The sequence below is a fragment of the Delphinus delphis genome, chromosome 6, assembly GCF_949987515.2.
Source record: "Delphinus delphis chromosome 6, mDelDel1.2, whole genome shotgun sequence".
NCBI lineage: Eukaryota > Metazoa > Chordata > Mammalia > Artiodactyla > Delphinidae > Delphinus > Delphinus delphis.
Window position 1 is genome coordinate 102,151,652 of NC_082688.1, and position 18,052 is coordinate 102,169,703.

Sequence of the window (18,052 nt, forward strand, 5' to 3'; positions counted from 1 at the left end):
GTTCCGTGAGAACAAGAAGTCTAGACTTTCAAGTTGAAAAATTGGGGTCTAAATCATCTGCTGAGTGACTGTGATTTTGGCCAAATCACATGACCACCAAGTCTTGGTTTTCTGACCTTGAAGTTAGGGAAATAAGGCCCACGTTGCAGGGCTGGTTTGAGAATGAAATGAATAGCAGATGGGAGTGCTTTATAAACTGTACAGGCGTTTGTAGGTGTTACGTGTTGTCAGCGTGTACTGAAAAGTAGAGAATCCACATGAATTATGTAACCTAAATGCCCTTGCATGTTACCGACTATTTCCCCAAACTCAGAAAGTATAAAATTATATGCTCTCCCCGGACCCCAAGCAGGCCTCCCTCTCTTCTGTTTTTGTCAGTGGCATCACTGTTTTTCCTGGTCCAAGGCCGTTACCTCGGAATCCTCATTGACTCTCCCATCCCTTTGCTCTTTACCAAACACCAAAGACTCAAACAGCAGTCCCTGTAGCTCCTCCTTCCCCCAAGGATTTTGCCAAGGATCCCTATAGTTGGATAGATTAGGTTGACTACACTTCCTCCTTCATCACATTGCTCCCTCCTTCTAGAACCTCCAGTGAATTTCCAGGTCTTTGGACCATTGACCCGCCTTTCCAGGCCTTTCAGATTCCGGCTCGTCCAAGGATGTTTCTTCTACCTGCACTCTGTACTTTCTGCCTTGGGCCTTATTATTCTTCTTTTCACTTCCATGCCTGGCTGTCCTCCCCTCCCCTCCCCACCCCTCCCCTCCCCTCCCCTCCCCTCCCCACCCCTCCCCTCCCCTCCCCTCCCCTCCCCTCCCCACCCCTCCCCTCCTCTCCCCTCCCCTCCCCTCCCCTCCCCTCCCCTCCCCTCCCCATCAAGTCTCGTGTCCTCCTGGAAACCTTTTCCTTCAGGTTGAGCTGCTTTGTACTGACCTTCTGCTTGTCTGGTTCCTTCCACAGTTATGGTCCACATCATACACTTAGCGTTTTCTTATACTCCGACCCCTTAACCCGCCACAGTTTTGCCTGAATGCTGAAATTGCATAATGCATGCGTCATCCACATATATCTTTCCTGGCTTGGAAACATTTTATCATCAATTCCAAAAGATCTGGCCATTTTCACTGCCCTCCGTGTTGAGCGTAGAAGGTATATTGCCTTCAAGGGACTTAAGTTATCTAAATTATCTTACTTACTTATTTGTTTACTTGTTTTCTATTTCTCTCCACCAGAGCAGAGTTACTGTTCTGTCCCTAGCGCCTGGCGTATCTCATTTGCTTGATACATACTGGTTGTGTGAATGGACAAGTGGTTTTTAAAAACATTTGACAGGACAATATGGGCCCAGATTTTAGTTAAAAAAGGATCACGTGTGGGCTTTAAATACTAAGTACTCATCTGAGTGACCATCGGAGGAGCAGGAACCTTCAAAACATGGCGACATTTGAACTTGCAACAGCTGTGAGGTGAATTTCCTCCATGCCTGGGGCCTAGAAAATTTCTTTTCAAAACATCCAATTTTATTAATTTTATTAAAGAGAAAAAGCTGCAGTTTGGAATGGAGAGACTAGTATTGAGGGTAGTTATTTTCTATGAGGCTTCAATGTGGCCATCCACGGTGATCTCCAGGATTGGCTTGGGACGGCTGTAGGTTAATCCTGTTCTCTGTTCCTGTCTCACCTGTTGTGTTGATTCGCTTCGTACTTTCGAGTTCTCTAGGCAGTGCCGCTCAAAGCGCTGGTTCCCTACCTGTTACTGGATCATGATGAGAAAGGAGCTTGCACCTCAAAAGTAAATGAATGTACTTCCTTCCTTCATTGAGAATTTCTTGCCATGAAAAGTATCAGCTAAACTAAAACAGCATGCCTGGTAACATCCTGGATTTCCATTAGGGTGCAAACTCCTTATCTCCTTGTGGATCAGTGTAGGCTGTTTGCACACCAGTTGTCATCCTTGGGCCGTACTCTGAGAAACACTGCATGAAGCATTTTCATGCCTGTGACTTAACTCCACAGATAACCTGTGAGCTCTTTCGGATATGATGGGTACTGTGGGGCGCATAGCAGGTGCTCCATGAGGACACGGTGGGGGTGTTGCACTTGGTCTGGGGAGGACAGTGGCTTCCTCGGGACCAGGCTCCCCAGTTGCCCCTTCACTCTTCATATTTAATTCTTTCCCTTGCTCTCCTGACCTGCAGAACAAGATCTTCATCTACCGGGGGAAGGAGTACGAGAGGCGAGAAGACTTCAGCCTGCGGCTGCTGACCCAGTTTCCCAACGCCGAGAAGATGGCCAGCACCACGCCCCCAGGAGAGGACATCAAGTCCTCCCCCAAGCAGCGTATCCTCATCCTGGGGTCACGGCTCAGGGGCTCTTGAACCTACAGCAGCCCCAGCCCAGCCAGAGAAGCCGAGGGTTCCATCCCATCCCTGCGTGCCGATAGGTCCTGGCCTCAGACTCATTTAACCATCCTGACTCAGTGTCTCATTCTGTGTAAAAGCTTTGGGAACCTAATGTCCTTAGCTCAGGGCTATGACGTAACTAAAGGAGAGAGATGAGAAGCAAATGTTGAATATGAAGGGATGTGTGTTATAGCCACAAGCGGAGCCTGAGGCGAATAGACTTCCTGTTCTGAATTCTGGATCCTGGATAAAGAGGTGTAGCTCTTTTTGGGTAACATATAATGTCATCAAAAAACCAACTGCATGCTTTTTTAAAAATGAAGATGTTATAAAAGTAAACAGTATTCTAAAAGAGGTTGCTAAGACAGAGCTGGTGTGGCATGGTAGATAAATAAGAAAAAGGGCTCTGGAGCGTATTGCCTGGGTTCGAGTCCCAGTGCTGTCACTTACTGTGTCACTTTGGGCAACTTACTTAATTTCTCTGTACCTCAGTTTTCTCACCTGTAAAGTGGGGATGATGATCATTCTTCCCCTTGGAGTTCTTGCAAAGATTGAGTATCTGTAAAATACTAGGAACAGTGCCTGGTAAATACATAATAAAAGTTCAATATGTATTAATTATTAATTATATGTATTAATTATTGTAATTAATATGTATTAATTATAATATAATTATAATTAATTATATAATTATATTATAATTATATATAATTATAAATATAATAATTAATTATTATATTAATTATTATTGGTCAGTAGCTATAGAAAGATACACAGCAATGATAGATCAGTAGGCAGACCTGCCTTTCAGAGGAGAGTGGAGTGGCCTCTTAACACAGTGGATGCTTGGAAAAGAAAGGTTTTCTGGGAAAAATTGTTTCAGTTGTAGGGATTCAGTAAATGCTTGCGGGGCCTCCTTGGGATGGGATGAAAAGAGGTCTTCATGAATTGGATGTAGAAACAGGAGTCCCAGAGTCACGTCTGCATAGCCAATTTACCTTGGCAAGTTGCTTAGTTTCTCCAGGCCTTGGTTTTCTCATCTATAAAGTGTGAGGGGAGCTCTGTTTCTCCCAAATATCTAATAGCATTTCTGTGAAGATCAAATTAAAAAGATCATTTATGTGAAAACGTTTTGTAAGCTATAATAGCTTAAGGCATAGCCCAGTGGTTCTCAGATTTTATTATACTTAAGAATCACCATGGAGAGATTCTAATTCAGCAGCTGTGAATTCTAATTCTGCATTTTGAGTAAATCTCCAGGTGATTCTGGTGCCAGTGGATGGCACTCTTCACGTTGGGAAATACTGGGAGTGAATGTTAGGTCTAGACCCAGTGCCTTAAATTCTAGTTTCAATGCTATAGATTTGGAAGCATTGTTGGTAAAGGCAAAACAAAGTCATGCCTAAGATCAGATCATTAAGTGAGAGAGGGAGACCTTCCCCCTGAGCTGGGTTTGACGTCTGACTTCATTTATCAGTTGTGTGATCTGGGCTTTCTCAGACCCTCAGATTCTTCATCTGTAAAGGGGATTAATAACATCCACCTGGAAATTGTTGTGTTTATTGGAGATGACCTATTCAAAGCACCTATTACAGTGCCTGGCTCTGGTACTTGGTAAACAAGTGGTATCCAAAGATAACAAGAAATTCCTGTTGCCCGGGCTCTGGAATCTGGCTAATTCAGAGGGATGCTTGTCCAAAAGAAATGATTTTAGATAATTGCTAGTCACCTGTTTTCCTGAAATTTCATTAATGTCTGTTTCCCTAAGACAAGGTTGTTTGCCACGTGTCTGACCAAAAAATGTCCCAAGATTATGACTTAATAAGGCATTTTGGCAATATCTGAGGGAAGCCCGTTTTCAATGCGGTCCTGGCATTTGGTTCAAAGGAATGATTGGTGTGGGTACCATTTCCATCGGTAAAGCAGGAGGAACAGGTGGTCCTTTTTGCCGTGACAGCTTAGTGGCCCAGCCCTTTTCCTTCCTTAACGAGCTCCTCAGACATGCAGTGTTTCACCGTAAAGCCAGTGATGAGCCTGCCGCCCAGCTACAAAGATAAACCAGTTCCAGAGCAGATCTTAAAGTAAGTGGGTTTTTTTGTTTGTTTTTTAAACCATGTGTCTCACACACTTCTTTATATAGAAGTCTATCAAAATTCATTAGAGTTTGGAAGACCTCCTGTTGTCTTCGTCCATTTGGTCTGCCGTAACAGAAGATCACAGACTGGGTGGCTCATAAACAACAGAAATTTATTTCTCACATTTTTGGAGGCTGAGAAGTCCAAGATCAAGGCACTGGCGGATTCAGTGTCTGGTGAGGGCCTTCTTCCTGGTTCGTAGGTGATCATCTTCTCACTGTGTCCTCACATGGTGGGAGGGGTGAGGGAGTTCTGTGGGGCCTCTTTTTTAATAAGGGCACTAACCACGTTCATGAGGGCTCCACCATCATGAGCTAATCACCACCCAAGAAGCCCACCTCCTAAAACCATCACATTGGGCATTAGGATTTCAATATATGAATTTGGGGGGACAAATATTCAGACCATAACAACTGTCCCTTCCATTTCCAGTATAAGATGAGAGCTTGGTAACTCAAGGGATTTGGAGATTTCTTTTTTTTTAAGCAGAGGGAAGGAAATTGAGAATTTCACTCTTAGGTTTCAGATCCCCTAGTTCTTTTTTCCACTCAGAAGGATTCACTGGCCAGTAGCGACTGACCTCACCTGGCCTTCAATCAGTGAGTTCCCCTATGATTGAATTCCTTCTCCTGAGAAGCTAAAATGCTACTAGGATTGATAGAACTGTTAGAAAACTATGCAAATGAGATCACAAACACGGACATAAATCCATATGCCTTTCAAAATTGTGAGCTGTGAGATAGATTCATCAATAATAAAACTAAGATGTGCAATAAAATCAAATTCCGGGGACTTCCCTGCCAGTCCAGTGGTTAAGACTTCATGTTCCCACTGCAGGGGGGCACGGGTTCAATCCCTGGTTGGGGAACTAAGATCCTGCATGCCACGTGGCATGGCCAAGAAAGTTTTAAAAAAATCAAATTCTGCATCATCTCCAGCCTTCATCGTGGAGACTATGTCAGTTTTGAGGTAGTTTAGTGGATAAGACTCAGTCCATGTAAGATGTGTCTCAGGTTTTGTTGGAGCAGTGCTTGTTGTAAGAAAGAAATGAAAGCATATGGTTGTGTCTTTCCCAGCTACTACAGAGCCAATGAAGTACAGCAGTTCAGATATTCTCGGCCGTTCCGGAAAGGAGAAAAGGATCCCGACAATGAGTTTGCTGTGAGTCCACCACGTTCATCCTCTGAAACAAGATGAAATGGACATCAAAAATGGAGGCCTTCCATTCAACCAGCATCTACAGCAGAAATGATGGCAGCCCTGGAGATAGAGTTTCCGTGTGCTTATTACCTAGTCAGCAGACTGTTGTCTCAGTGGAAAACTCTAGACTAGTGATCCAGGAACTGGGCTCCACGCCTGGGCCTGCCACCACCATGACCTTGATTTGAGCATGTCACACCTCTCTGGACCTCAAATTTCCCATCAAAAAGGGTGATGGAGCCCCAATAGCTACTTCCTTTCTGCTTTAAACACTTAGAATCCTTAAAGTTTGGGAGAAAGTATGGCCCATTCACTAAGGAGGCATTGAAAATAAAATCTCTAGATAACCAACAAGGACCTACTGTAGAGCACAGGGAACTCTGCTCAATATTCTGTAATAACCTAAATGGGAAAAGAATTTGGAAAAGAATAGATACATGTATATGTATAACTGAATCACTTTGCTGTACACCTGAAACTAAATCAAGTATGCTCTGATATGAAATAATTTTAATTTATTTAAAAAAATTTAAAAAAGAGAGTATCATAAACCTGGGAGTTTTGCTGTTTTGCCTGGGAACTGACCACCATTTCCTACTTTCCTTCCTTCCACCAGACCATGTGGATTGAAAGGACCACGTATACGACTGCCTATACCTTCCCTGGGATTCTCAAGTGGTTTGAAGTCAAACAGATTTCAACAGTAAGTCATCTGAAAGTGGAACTCAGAAAACTCTTTCTGTCTCCAAACAGAATGAGAGCCTTTGTTAAATTCCCCCTCCAGTTCTCACTAGCTCCTCTGGCCCACTTTATTTTCCAAAAGAGAAATAAAAGACATGCTTGTAGAATAGAACTCCTTTGTCAAACTGATGTTACGACACCAACCCTAAAGATTACTCCCGGTGAATGGCTCTTTTATGACCCAATGGGTGTTGTCTCCTCAAGGATCCTGCCTGTGCCCAAAAACATTTTTGGAATTCCTCCTTTGAGTTTCCTATCAATCACATTCTTCCCTCCAAGAACACTTCCTCTTATTTTCAGCTAGTCACATCACCATTCATCCTAGACTCTTCCATCTTCATCACTCCCCAAAGCTGTTTGTTTTACCTCTTTAATAGTTATTAAATCTGTTTTAGTTTTCTTCCCCCAGCCCTCCTGCTGAGGTACCCTGTTTCTAATCCCTCATTCATCTCTGGTTGATGCCATTGAAAAAGCCTTCTGATTGGCCTCCCTGCGTTGGCTTCTTAGGTCCATTTTCCTCTCTGCCTCAGAGTGTGAATTCCATAGTGAAAACCTGGCTGTATCATTCTCATGCTTAAAACCTTGCTGTGGCTCCCCAGTGCCTAGACTAGAAAGCCCATGCTCCTAGCACATGCGTACAGGGTCTGTGTGACTAAGCCCTTCCACTTCATCTTCTATGGAATCTACTGGAACTAAATTGCTCATTCCATGCTATGTCAACCCTCTCTGACATTTTCTCTGCCCAGCATGCCTTCTGACCACTTCTCAACCTAACTCCCATTGAGATGTAGTTTAGGTACCAGCTTCTCCAGGAAGCCATCTCTGAAACTCTCAAGCTGGGTTAGATGCCCTTTCTCTCTGCGCTGTCACAACCTTGGCTTATTTCTAAAGAGTTACCTACCATGCTTACATGTCTTGAAACCTCCCCACCCTGAACCTGTGAAAACCGTATGCTCCTTCCAGCCATGAATTATATCTTAATCGCTTTTGTAACAATGGTGCATAGCAGAGTACTTGCCTAAAATAAGTAATCAAGAAATACGTCTTGAACAAATCTGAAGTTTGATGTGTTCCATACCACTAGTGATAAATTATTCTTCTTCAAGTATGAATATGGTTTTGGACAGAGCTTTTGGAATCCATTCTGGAGTAGGAGATCATGCTGGTTGATCAGGGTAAAATGAAGAAGGACACAATTTTTCTTGAATCTAGTTTGGAAGACATTTCCATAGGAGGAGCTCTCTGAATCTGCATTGCATCTCATTTCATTCGCATCCAAAGTCCAGCTTGAATATTCTAATACATCCTATTATTTCTGACTTCCATAAACCGTAGAACGCATACTAAGCAGACTTAATATATGGTCTGAACGTGTGACTTCCGAGATCACTTACCTTTTCTTACGGAAGGAGCATCAAACCTCTTCCCAGTGAACGTTTTTGGTGTGCAGAGGTGTCTTGGGTCAGATATATTGCTCCTCTGTTGTCATTGATCTTCTCAAAAATCTGTAAGAAAGATTTGCCCAAGAAAAAAACATCATTACAGCTCCAATTTTATCTTCTCAAAATTTCCATAGACACTTTGCTCCAAGAAATAATCATTACCGTAGCTCCAGTTTTTAAATCATCCTTGGACTTTCTGAGATTTTAAATTGCTTATTTAGCAGCTTACCAACACCATTTCAAGTAAATGTGCTATCCTTATTAATAAACATGACCCCGGGACTTGCCTGGCGGTCCAGTGGTTAGGACTCTGCGCTTCCACTGCAGGGGGCACAGGTTCTATCCCTGGTCGGGGAACTAAGATCCCGCGTGCCGCTCGGTGCAGCCAAAAAGAAAAAAAAAACGTGACTTTGACAAGGAAAACATCGCTCCTCCATAGCTTGGTGGGAATTGTATGCCTTTGGCGGGGAAGACCTAGGCTTTTTCCAGTCTTGGCTGTGGAACTCAGCATCTCTCCTCTGTCACAGGAAGAAATCAGTCCTCTGGAGAATGCCATTGAAACCATGGAGCTCACCAATGAGAAGATCAGCAACTGTGTCCAGCAGCACGCCTGGGACCGGTCCCTCTCCGTGCATCCCCTCTCCATGCTGCTCAGTGGCATCGTGGACCCGGCTGTCATGGGGGGCTACTCCAACTATGAGAAGGTGGGCTGCGTCCCGGGAACCCCACGGGGCCACCAGGTGTGGCGTGTCTCTCCTGCTTTCTCCAGTGGCAGCTGGTGAATTCGTTTCCTACAACTTCTCTGAGAGATTTTCATTCTCCCCACTTTGTGAATGGGCAAATGAAATTAATGACAGGCTTCTCCCTGACCTCATACCTGCTAGACACCATCAGCCACCCAGCCAGGGTTAGGCCACTGTCTGGTAGAGTCACCGAAAGATCCATCTGATAGACCTCTTGTTGGTTCACCAGCTGTGAATTCCCTTCCCACTCCCTCTCTCCCCTGGAAGGTAGAAGGCACACAAGTGGACCCCAGACCTGAGGATGCCCTGGAAGGGAAGCAGCATCTGTGGGAAACAGAGCCACGCTCTATTGGGAACCCTGACATGGTGTGCCATTGGTTGTATGGACAAACGCTGGCCCTGGCTCTGCAATTAAATTAATTCAGCTAAGTGTCGTATCTGTTACTCTGGAAAAACATGAATGGAATGCTCATCCCATGGGACTCATTGCATAGGGTCTGGAGGTAGCATCACTTAAAGTGGAGGTAATGCATTCAGTAGAATTTGGTTACATATAATCAATAGAAGCAGGATTTTTAATTGCTAGGTATGTTTTCAGTGGCTAAATAATTTGGGGGTCCTCCTCTTGAGTATAAATAAACAGGTTACACCCCTGTTGAGAAACATGGAGAGTGAGTGGGAAGAAAAGGAGATGGATGGGAAAGATGAGAAAGGTTAACTGGGCTGATTCTCTTATTCCCATTTGTACACAATGTCCTGGGAAGAGCAGGGGCTTCAGAATCAGTCACTCTTATGACCCAGTTCTGGCTTCCCATTGGCCACTGTGTGCTCTTGGGGGAGATACTTAATCTCTCTGAGCTCCAGTTTTCATATTTGAAAAAAGTAAGGAAAATACGTAACTGACAGGAGTGACGTGGGGCTTAAGGGAGACCTCCTGTATATGAGGAACATAATATGACCCCTGCCATGTAGTGGTGGCTTGATCAGGGTCGGTTTTCTTCCTGTCTACTTGGAACAGAATGTGTGATTCGAGTGTTCTTTTTTATTTTTATTTTTTGGCATGAGGGATCTTAGTTCCCCAACCAGGGATCGAACCCGCGCCCCCTGCCTTGGAAGCACGGAGTCTCAACCAGTGCTCAAACCAGGGATGTCCCAGTTTGAGTGTTGTTGATGAGTGTTGTCCCAGTTTGAGTGTTGTTGTCACAGTGCTACAGTGATCTTCTTTCTTCTGTCGTCTCTTCAACCTCTCAAGCTTTTTTTTAGTCTTCTTAGTCTCAGCAGCTGGGAAAGCACCAGAGGAACTCTGGTTTGCCGATGTTAGGTTTCAGTAATAATTTCTAGTGTTATAATGGAATTCAATACTAGGGCCAGAATACAATACTTTTTTAATGCTGTAATGATTTCAGTGTGTGTTTTTTCCTATAAGCTATCTGGTACTAATTTTCATGTGTCTTTCCAAGTATTCATTTTTTTTTTCAGAATGCTCCTGAACTCTGATTTATATATGCCAGTATCTGTGACTATTATATATATATATATATATTTTTAATTATTATTATTATTTTTTTTTGCGGTACACGGGCCTCTCACTGCTGTGGTCTCTCCCGTTGCGGAGCACAGGCTCCGGACGCGCAGGCTCAGCGGCCATGGCTCACGGGCCCAACCGCTCCGCGGCATGTGGGATCTTCCCGGACCCGGGCACGAACCCGCGTCCCCTGCATCAGCAGGCGGCCTCTCAACCACTGCACCACCAGGGAAGCCCCTATTATATAATTTTATATGAAGTTTTTTCCAGTGTGACCATCTTCTAATTAAAATTTTAAAAAAAGGGAAGAAAAGGAAGGATATATAAACAAATTTATTTCAGCAACTTTTAAAGACTGTTAGTTTTTAATTAATATGTATGACTTTGTACATTTCTAAACATAAGAAAAAGGTAAACTCATTGATCACCTTGAACTATTGCAATCGGGTCGGGAATCCATCATTACCTACTTGATACAGGTGACCTATTTTAAGGCAGCTCTTTAATCAGCGCCTGAGTGATCGGAACACAGGAGGTGTGTGCGGTAATTCATCAGCCCTTTCTGTTCTGAGGCAGGACTCTGCTAGAAAAACTAATTTCAGGGGACTCTGCTCTGATGTTCCCTGACTCATCTGATGCTTTGGGAATTTCAGTGCATTTTATCAGAGGTCAAAAAATTGTTTTAACTTTCAAATTTAAACTGCGTGTATTTTGAAAGGTAAAGGTGGCTGAAGATTTAAGCAAATCCTATGTTTTCATTTATATTGACAGTCCCTGTAAATATGAATCTGCCAGCATGAGCTGCTCTGGAAATGTGCTGTCCTGTTTCCTTTGTGTGATGCGTGGATTCCATATATTTATATTCTCTGTTGCACTCGTTTTCTAGGGCTGCCATAACAAAGTACCACAAACAGCGTGACTTAAAACAATGGGAATTGATTGTCTCACAGTTCTGGGGTCCAGTAGTCTGAAATCAAGGTGTCAGCAGCGTTGATTCCCTCTGAGGCCTCTGAGGAAGCGTCTGCTCCCTGCCTCTCTCCTGGCTTCTGTGGGTTGCTGGCAACCTTTGGTATCCCTTGCCTTGTAGATGACTGTCTTCTCCTTGGCTTTTCACATGATGTTCTCTCTGTGTACATGTGTCTGTCTCCTCATATCCCCTTTTTGCAAGGACACCGGTCAGATTGGATTAGGGGTCCATCCTACTCTCATGTGACCTCATCTTAACTAATTACCTCTGCAACAAGTCTGTGTCCATCTAAGGTCACATTCTGAGGTCCCAGGGCTTAGGACTTCAACCTATGAATTTGGGGGTGGGGGGGGACACAGTTTAACCCATAACATCTTCCCACAAAGTTAAGCGTTTGCACATATTCTGTTTTCCACACAAAATGGGCTGATCCCTTTTATAACTGTATCCTGTAGTTTCAGGAACTCTTGGGTTTCATGTGATGGGGTGGTTTTCCTACTAGTGAAGCAAAAGAGTGAAGGGGAGCTTTGAAGGCTAGTCTTCAAAAGCACTCTCAGAAATGATGGTTATGGTACAGGGAGAAAACAGAAAACTCCCGTTTTGAACTCTGTTGGAGCTCAAATGTTCACTACAGACTTTAGTTTTTCTTTCCTAATGAATTCTGTCTTTAAAATGGTCTCCTATGGAACACCTGTATTTATAGTTTGAGCTTTATGTCCCTATTATAGGACCTTTCCACCAATGTTTATTGATGTTATGGGTGACATGGTCTTGACCTAGCATACTAAATGCAACCTGCATTTAATATTTTCAAAAGACTTTCACATCTATAGCATTTCTCATGATGTCCTCAAAATAGCCTTTTGGATAGGTGATTAGTAAGAAACTACCAATATGAATCTTCAGGAATTGTGGTACAGCCTATAAAATGCTGGGCAGGAAAACTGTCAGCCACATCTTCGGCCTATTAATTTTTTGCTCTTTCCTTTATAAGATCTAGGCACTTACTCTAATGAATAACCTTTTGATATTGCCATTTGGCCTTTTCTTAGCTCTTTGGGGAAGTTATTTAATGAATGACATTCTGCTCTGCTGCTGCTGATTTGATTTGATGTGTGTGTGTAGCAGTTGAGAATGTCCTCTTGCTAGGAATTGCATGATTCCAGGAAGACTACAGAATAACTCTTTCCTTTTTGAATTGTCCACTCCGGTGGTTTAAGGGCTTCCCAGGAAAGGAACGAATGTTTACTTAATCATTCCTGGTTCATCAGACAGAACAGAAGACGTGTTTCACCCTTCTAGGCTTCCCTCCCCTTCCTCTTAGGGTCAAATACACAGATAGGAATGTGTTCTAATCGATACTCGCCAATGCTTTGCTTTCAGGCTTTTTTTACAGAAAAGTACTTGCAGGAGCATCCTGAAGACCAGGAGAAGATCGAGCTGCTAAAGCGACTAATAGCGTTGCAGGTATGTCCAGGGCAGGTGTGGCTGGACAGCTCTCCACGCTCTGTGGGCGGCCACCACACACAACACCAAGATAGTCGCTAGGGCATCCATCTCCAAGCACACGTTTAGGGTTACTTTTTTTTTTTTTTAACCCTTGGAATCACAACCTATCTATTTATTTGGCGAAGCAACATAGGAAGAACATTCCATTAGACTGCACAGTGTTGAGAGGGGTCTTCTTAGAGGGGAGATTAAAGTCCCCAAATCGGTTTGCTGGCTTGTGTTTCCAGATGAGAGATGTTGGCCTCAGTTTCTCTCTCTCTCACTACTTATGTGAACAGTGGGAGGAAACGCAGCCATACAGCTCGGTCCAAGGTGAAACGTATCAGTTACTCCTGCATAGAAAGGCCCCCAGGCTCACGTGGATTTGCCTCGCCTGTCAGCCCTTCCCCTGGTTACTTGTATCCCCAGTGTGCAGATCCCTCTGCATCTTTGACCCAAGAGCATCCAGTTCCCAAGCTTTCCACTGAGAAGCAGTATTGTCGTTCGAAACGTGCTGTGTCTACCGGTTTACCTGTCCATCCCCACCTTCCATCTTTCCCCAGCATCCAAATCTGAACTATCCCTCTTCCTAAACAATATCCTATTCCTTTCATGCCCTCCTTCCCAGATGCCTCTGCTGACAGAGGGGATCCGCATCCATGGGGAGAAACTGACGGAGCAGCTGAAGCCACTGCACGACCGGTTGTCTTCTTGCTTCCGGGAACTCAAGGAGAAAGTGGAAAAGCTCTATGGGGTTATAACACTGGTAGGCTTTGTCTCAACAGCCTATGAGCTTTTTCTAGTCTCTTCTACCGTTTATGATATTGATCCGTTTTTCAGATGCCAAATGAGTCAAAGTAGCCTAGGAATGGCATGCAAACCCTGGGGCAGTTCGGAGAAGGCATGGTCCGCTCTTGATAACCTTCACCTGTTGTGCTGGACAGCGGCTCTTAAACTTGAATGACCGTCAGAACCACCTGGAAGGCTCGTGAAAATAGATTGCTGGACCACATCAGTAGGGTTTCTGATTCACTTGGTCTGGGATGGGGCCCAAGAATTTGCATTTCTAACATGCCGCCAGGTAGTGCTGCGGGGCTAAGCACCACACTGTGAAAACCATACTACTAGACATTGGGGTTTCCTAATCCCAGACACTGGTCATTCCTGTCCTGTCTAGCCCAACTCCTACAGTTTTTCCTAATCTTTATTTTTTATTTTGGTGAAATGTGCCTACTCATCACACCTTCGAAGGGGACAGAGAATTGTGAATTACATTTGACAATGCATGTAGCTGATGTCATGATTTTTTTGGACAGTTGTAACATTTCTCACAGTTTTCTTTTTTTCCTCCCGAGAAGTTGGGTGGAGTGATACATGGGTCAGCCTTTTCTCTCCCACAGTTGATGGTATGCTTGGTTTCAGCTTCATTTAGCCGCTCTTTTTTTTTTTTTTTTTTTTTTTTTTTTGCGGTACGCGGGCCTCTCACTGTTGTGGCCTCTCCTGTTGCGGAGCACAGGCTCCGGACGCGCAGGCTCAGCGGCCATGGCTCACGGGCCCAGCCGCTCCGCGACATGTGGGATCTTCCTGGACCGGGGCACGAACCCGTGTCCCCTGCATCGGCAGGCGGACTGTAAACCACTGCGCCACCAGGGAAGCCCTAGCCGCTCTTTTTAACATGAGTTCATCCTTCTCTCTTCAAATGTTGTATTCTTGAACCCCAGATTTTCAAAAATCCTCTTTCCTCCAAATCAAGGCTCTGCATTTCGTTTCATGTATTCCTGTCCCCTATTCCCGTACCTCCATCTCTGCTACATTGTTCTCCCTAGTATCTTTTTGATCATCTCTCCCAGTCACCCAAGTGTTCAGTCATGCCTTCCCACGAATTTACCTCCTAACCTGTTGCCAGTTAAGAGTTTTCTTTTAGGAACATTTGTCTTTTACACAAGTTCCTAGATGGCAAACACTTGGCTTTCACTCAGTGAGTTTAGTTTTTATTAGACCCAGGCCAATATTAACATTTGAATTTGATATGGTGACCTACTGGAGACATTTCTTATGAGAGTATATCCGTATTCCTTTATTTCCTAAGATTCACCAGGATAAGCGTCAGGTGTCCAGTTTCAATCTAAAACTTTTCTATTAGGCCAGTATTCCGTTTTCTAAATGGTCGCTAGAAGCTAAGCTGGAGAAGCAGACAGAGGGGTTTGCTATTTTATTGATGAGTAATGAACATCTTGGTTTCCCTCTCTCAAGAGGCTGGCAGAAAGTTAGGGTGAATTTTTCTCTAATTTTAGAAACAAGGTAGGCTTAACCGAAGTTGTGTTTATAACTAAGAATGTAAGAGAGGTGGGGGAGGGATGGACAGGGAGGGTGGAGAAGGGATGGATTGGGGGATACGGATGGATTGGGAGTTTGGGATTAGCAGATGTAAACTAGTATATATAGGATGGATAAACAACAAGGTCCTACTGTAGAACACAGGGGACTATGTTCAATATCCTGTGATAAACCATTATGGAAAAGAATATGCAAAGGAAAAAAAATATATATATTTAACTGAATCACTTTGCTGTACAGCAGAAACTAAAACAGCATTGTAAATTAACTACACTTAAACAAATTTTTAAAAAATGGAGAGTTGCTTAATATACAGAAAATGAACTCACAACCTACACGCTTAAATGTCAGGATGTTGTGATATGCAGTTACAAAATATCTCATATGTCATATTATAATAAACAAAATGATATGTCAATAAAATCTTTCAAACTACAAAGAAAGAATACAAGTATTTGCAATATTTAACAACCGACACAACACAGGCACCAACCCATCAGAATGGGGTGCCAGCCCCCATACAGGTGGGCACTTACCACAACCCACCAGGGGCTGCACCAGTTCCTAAGGGCTGAATTCCAGGCCAGCTAACCATGAGGGGTCATGTCTCCTTTAGCCGCCCAACTTGACGGAGAGGAAGCAAAGCCGCACAGGGTCTATGGTGCTCCCCTACATCATGTCGTCCACACTGCGGAGATTGTCCATCACCTCGGTGACGTCCTCTGTGATCTCCAGCTCTTCTAACTCATCTGATAATGCTCCTTCCAGACCAGGATCTGATGGGTAAGGCTTCCATCTTTAAATGCCGGGAGGGCTGAGGTAACTCCTTCCTAATGTTTGCCTTTGGTCCCCAAAGTGAGACTTGGTCAGTGTGGGTGCATCATCTTCGTAAGGGAAATCATTCACAGTACCTGGGTTATTAGTTTTGGGGTCTTTCTCATCATCTTCATTATGAAGAATATCATTATTTATGTGATAGTAGCAACAGTTATGAAAAATGGAAAAAATAAATCACGCATAATGCTATCACACCCTATGACCCAGCCAATCGTATCCTATTTTGTTTGTTTCAGAATAATTTGTAGTTATTGCTTGACTATTTTGTTTCAATTTTTAAAAATAATTTTTAAGTTTATTTTATGAGTAGGCAATGTAATCACATATGAAATTTCAAAGGTACAAAAGGACATATCATGAGAGGCCTCCTGTCAGTCCCCGACTCCCAGCTCATCAGTACCACTCTCCAGAGGCCAGCGATGTTAGCGTTCAGGTTCATGTCCGTGGTGCCTCTCCAGCAGCTCTTTATCTGTACAGAAGCAGTTCCTAAATATATATCCTTCGTCACACGTTTTTTTATTTATAAACGGCAGCATATAATACTCTTTGGCTTGCTTTTTAAAAAATTAGTTTATTTATTTATTTTTGGCTGCGTTGGTGAGCGGGAGCTACTCTTCATTGCAGCGCACGGGCTTCTCGTTGCAGTGGCTTCTCTTGTTGCAGAGCACGGGCTCTGGGCGTGTGGGCTTCAATAGTTGTGGCACGTGGGCTCAGTAGTTGTGGCTCGCGTGTTCTAGAGCGCAGGCTCAGTAGTTGTGGTGCACAGGCTTAGTTGCTCCACGGCATGTGGGATCTTTCCTGACCAGGGCTCGAACCCGTGTCCCCTGCATTGGCAGGCGGATTTTTAACCACTGTGCCACCAGGGAAGTCCTGCCTTGCTTTTTTCACTGACTACATCTTGCAAATCATTCCATTTCAAAACTGCGAGAGCCTCGTCTTTCTTTTGAGTTGCAGACATCTCATGATTTCCCTACCCGTGATACACTCCATCACTGTCTATTGATGGACATTTGGTTGATTTCAGCCTTTTACTATCACAGTAGTGATAGCAATGAGTAACCTTAAAAATATATTATTTCGTTAATATTCAAGTATATCAATATGAGAAAAAGTCCAAAAGTGAAATTGCTCTGTCAAACATATATAGCTGCAGTTTTCAAAATTATTCCTAAACTGACTTTCATAGAGATTATACCCATTTACAGTCCCATCAGCAACACACAAGGGTGCCTGTTCACCCACATCTTGCCACCAAATTGTGTATTATCAGGCCTTTTAATTTTTACCAATCTGATAGGTGGAAAATATTTTCTTGGCCTAGGGCTTTTGTTTGGTTGCATATTGGTTTTCTTTCATCCCTCTTGTTTGAGGTTGAGCATCTTTTCATTTGTTTAGTAGCTTGTATGTATTTTATTTTCTGTGAACTGTGGTCAGATTTTTTTTTTTTTTTTTTCTTTTGCGGTACGCGGGCCTCTCGCTGTTGTGGCCTCTCCCGTTGCGGAGCAACAGGCTCCGGACGCGCAGGCTCAGCAGCCACGGCTCACGGGCGCAGGCGCTGCGCGGCATGTGGGATCTTCCCGGACCAGGGTACGAACCCGTGTCCCCTGCATCGGCAGGCGGACTCTCAACCACTGCGCCACCAGGGAAGCCCTGGTCAGATGTTTTGTGTACATTTTTCTGTTGGGTATTGACCCTTTGTGATATGAGTTGAAATAGTTCCAATTTTTCCTTTGTTTTCTGACTTTGCTTCTAATTTTTTATCTAGTTATGCTGATTTTTTATGCAGTCAAATAAGTTAATATTTGATTTTATGGCTTCTGGATTTTATATCATAAAGGCCTTCCTCACTTTAAGACTACAAAAAGCCTAATTTTAGGTTTTCACTATATAATAAAATCTGTGATTCTTTGCAATTTATTTTAGTATAAAGTGTAAGGTATAGAGCCAATTTTTTTTCCCTACTTGGCTACCCAGTTCTCCCTATAACGTTTAGTGAGCAAACCATCTTTTCTCTACTGATTTGAAATGTCAGCCTTATAAAAAAATCAAATTCCAATGTTCTTTAGTCTGTAGACTTTTCCCCCATTTCTTAGATCTACCTGTGTGGTTCATGGCACTTGTTCTAATGCAGTTTTAATTACTATAGATTTTAAAGGTTTTAAAATTTCTAGTAATTTTTTTTCAGAATTTGTCTGGCTAGTTTTACATAGCTCATTTTCATATTAACTTGTCTGGA

At 43.4% G+C, this 18,052-nt stretch overlaps 1 protein-coding gene across 1 annotated transcript in view; it reads left to right on the forward strand.

Moving 5' to 3' along the window:
- The window catches only part of LOC132427561 (dedicator of cytokinesis protein 5), a 110,091-nt gene that overhangs the window by 79,636 nt on the left and 12,403 nt on the right, over positions 1-18,052 (forward strand). Inside the window, exons 35-42 of the mRNA XM_060015190.1 lie at positions 2,198-2,339; positions 4,401-4,482; positions 5,613-5,697; positions 6,353-6,439; positions 8,447-8,623; positions 12,538-12,621; positions 13,271-13,408; positions 15,596-15,762. Of these exons, the coding sequence (XP_059871173.1) occupies positions 2,198-2,339; positions 4,401-4,482; positions 5,613-5,697; positions 6,353-6,439; positions 8,447-8,623; positions 12,538-12,621; positions 13,271-13,408; positions 15,596-15,762 (962 nt within the window). The remainder of the gene's footprint in view (positions 1-2,197; positions 2,340-4,400; positions 4,483-5,612; positions 5,698-6,352; positions 6,440-8,446; positions 8,624-12,537; positions 12,622-13,270; positions 13,409-15,595; positions 15,763-18,052) is intronic.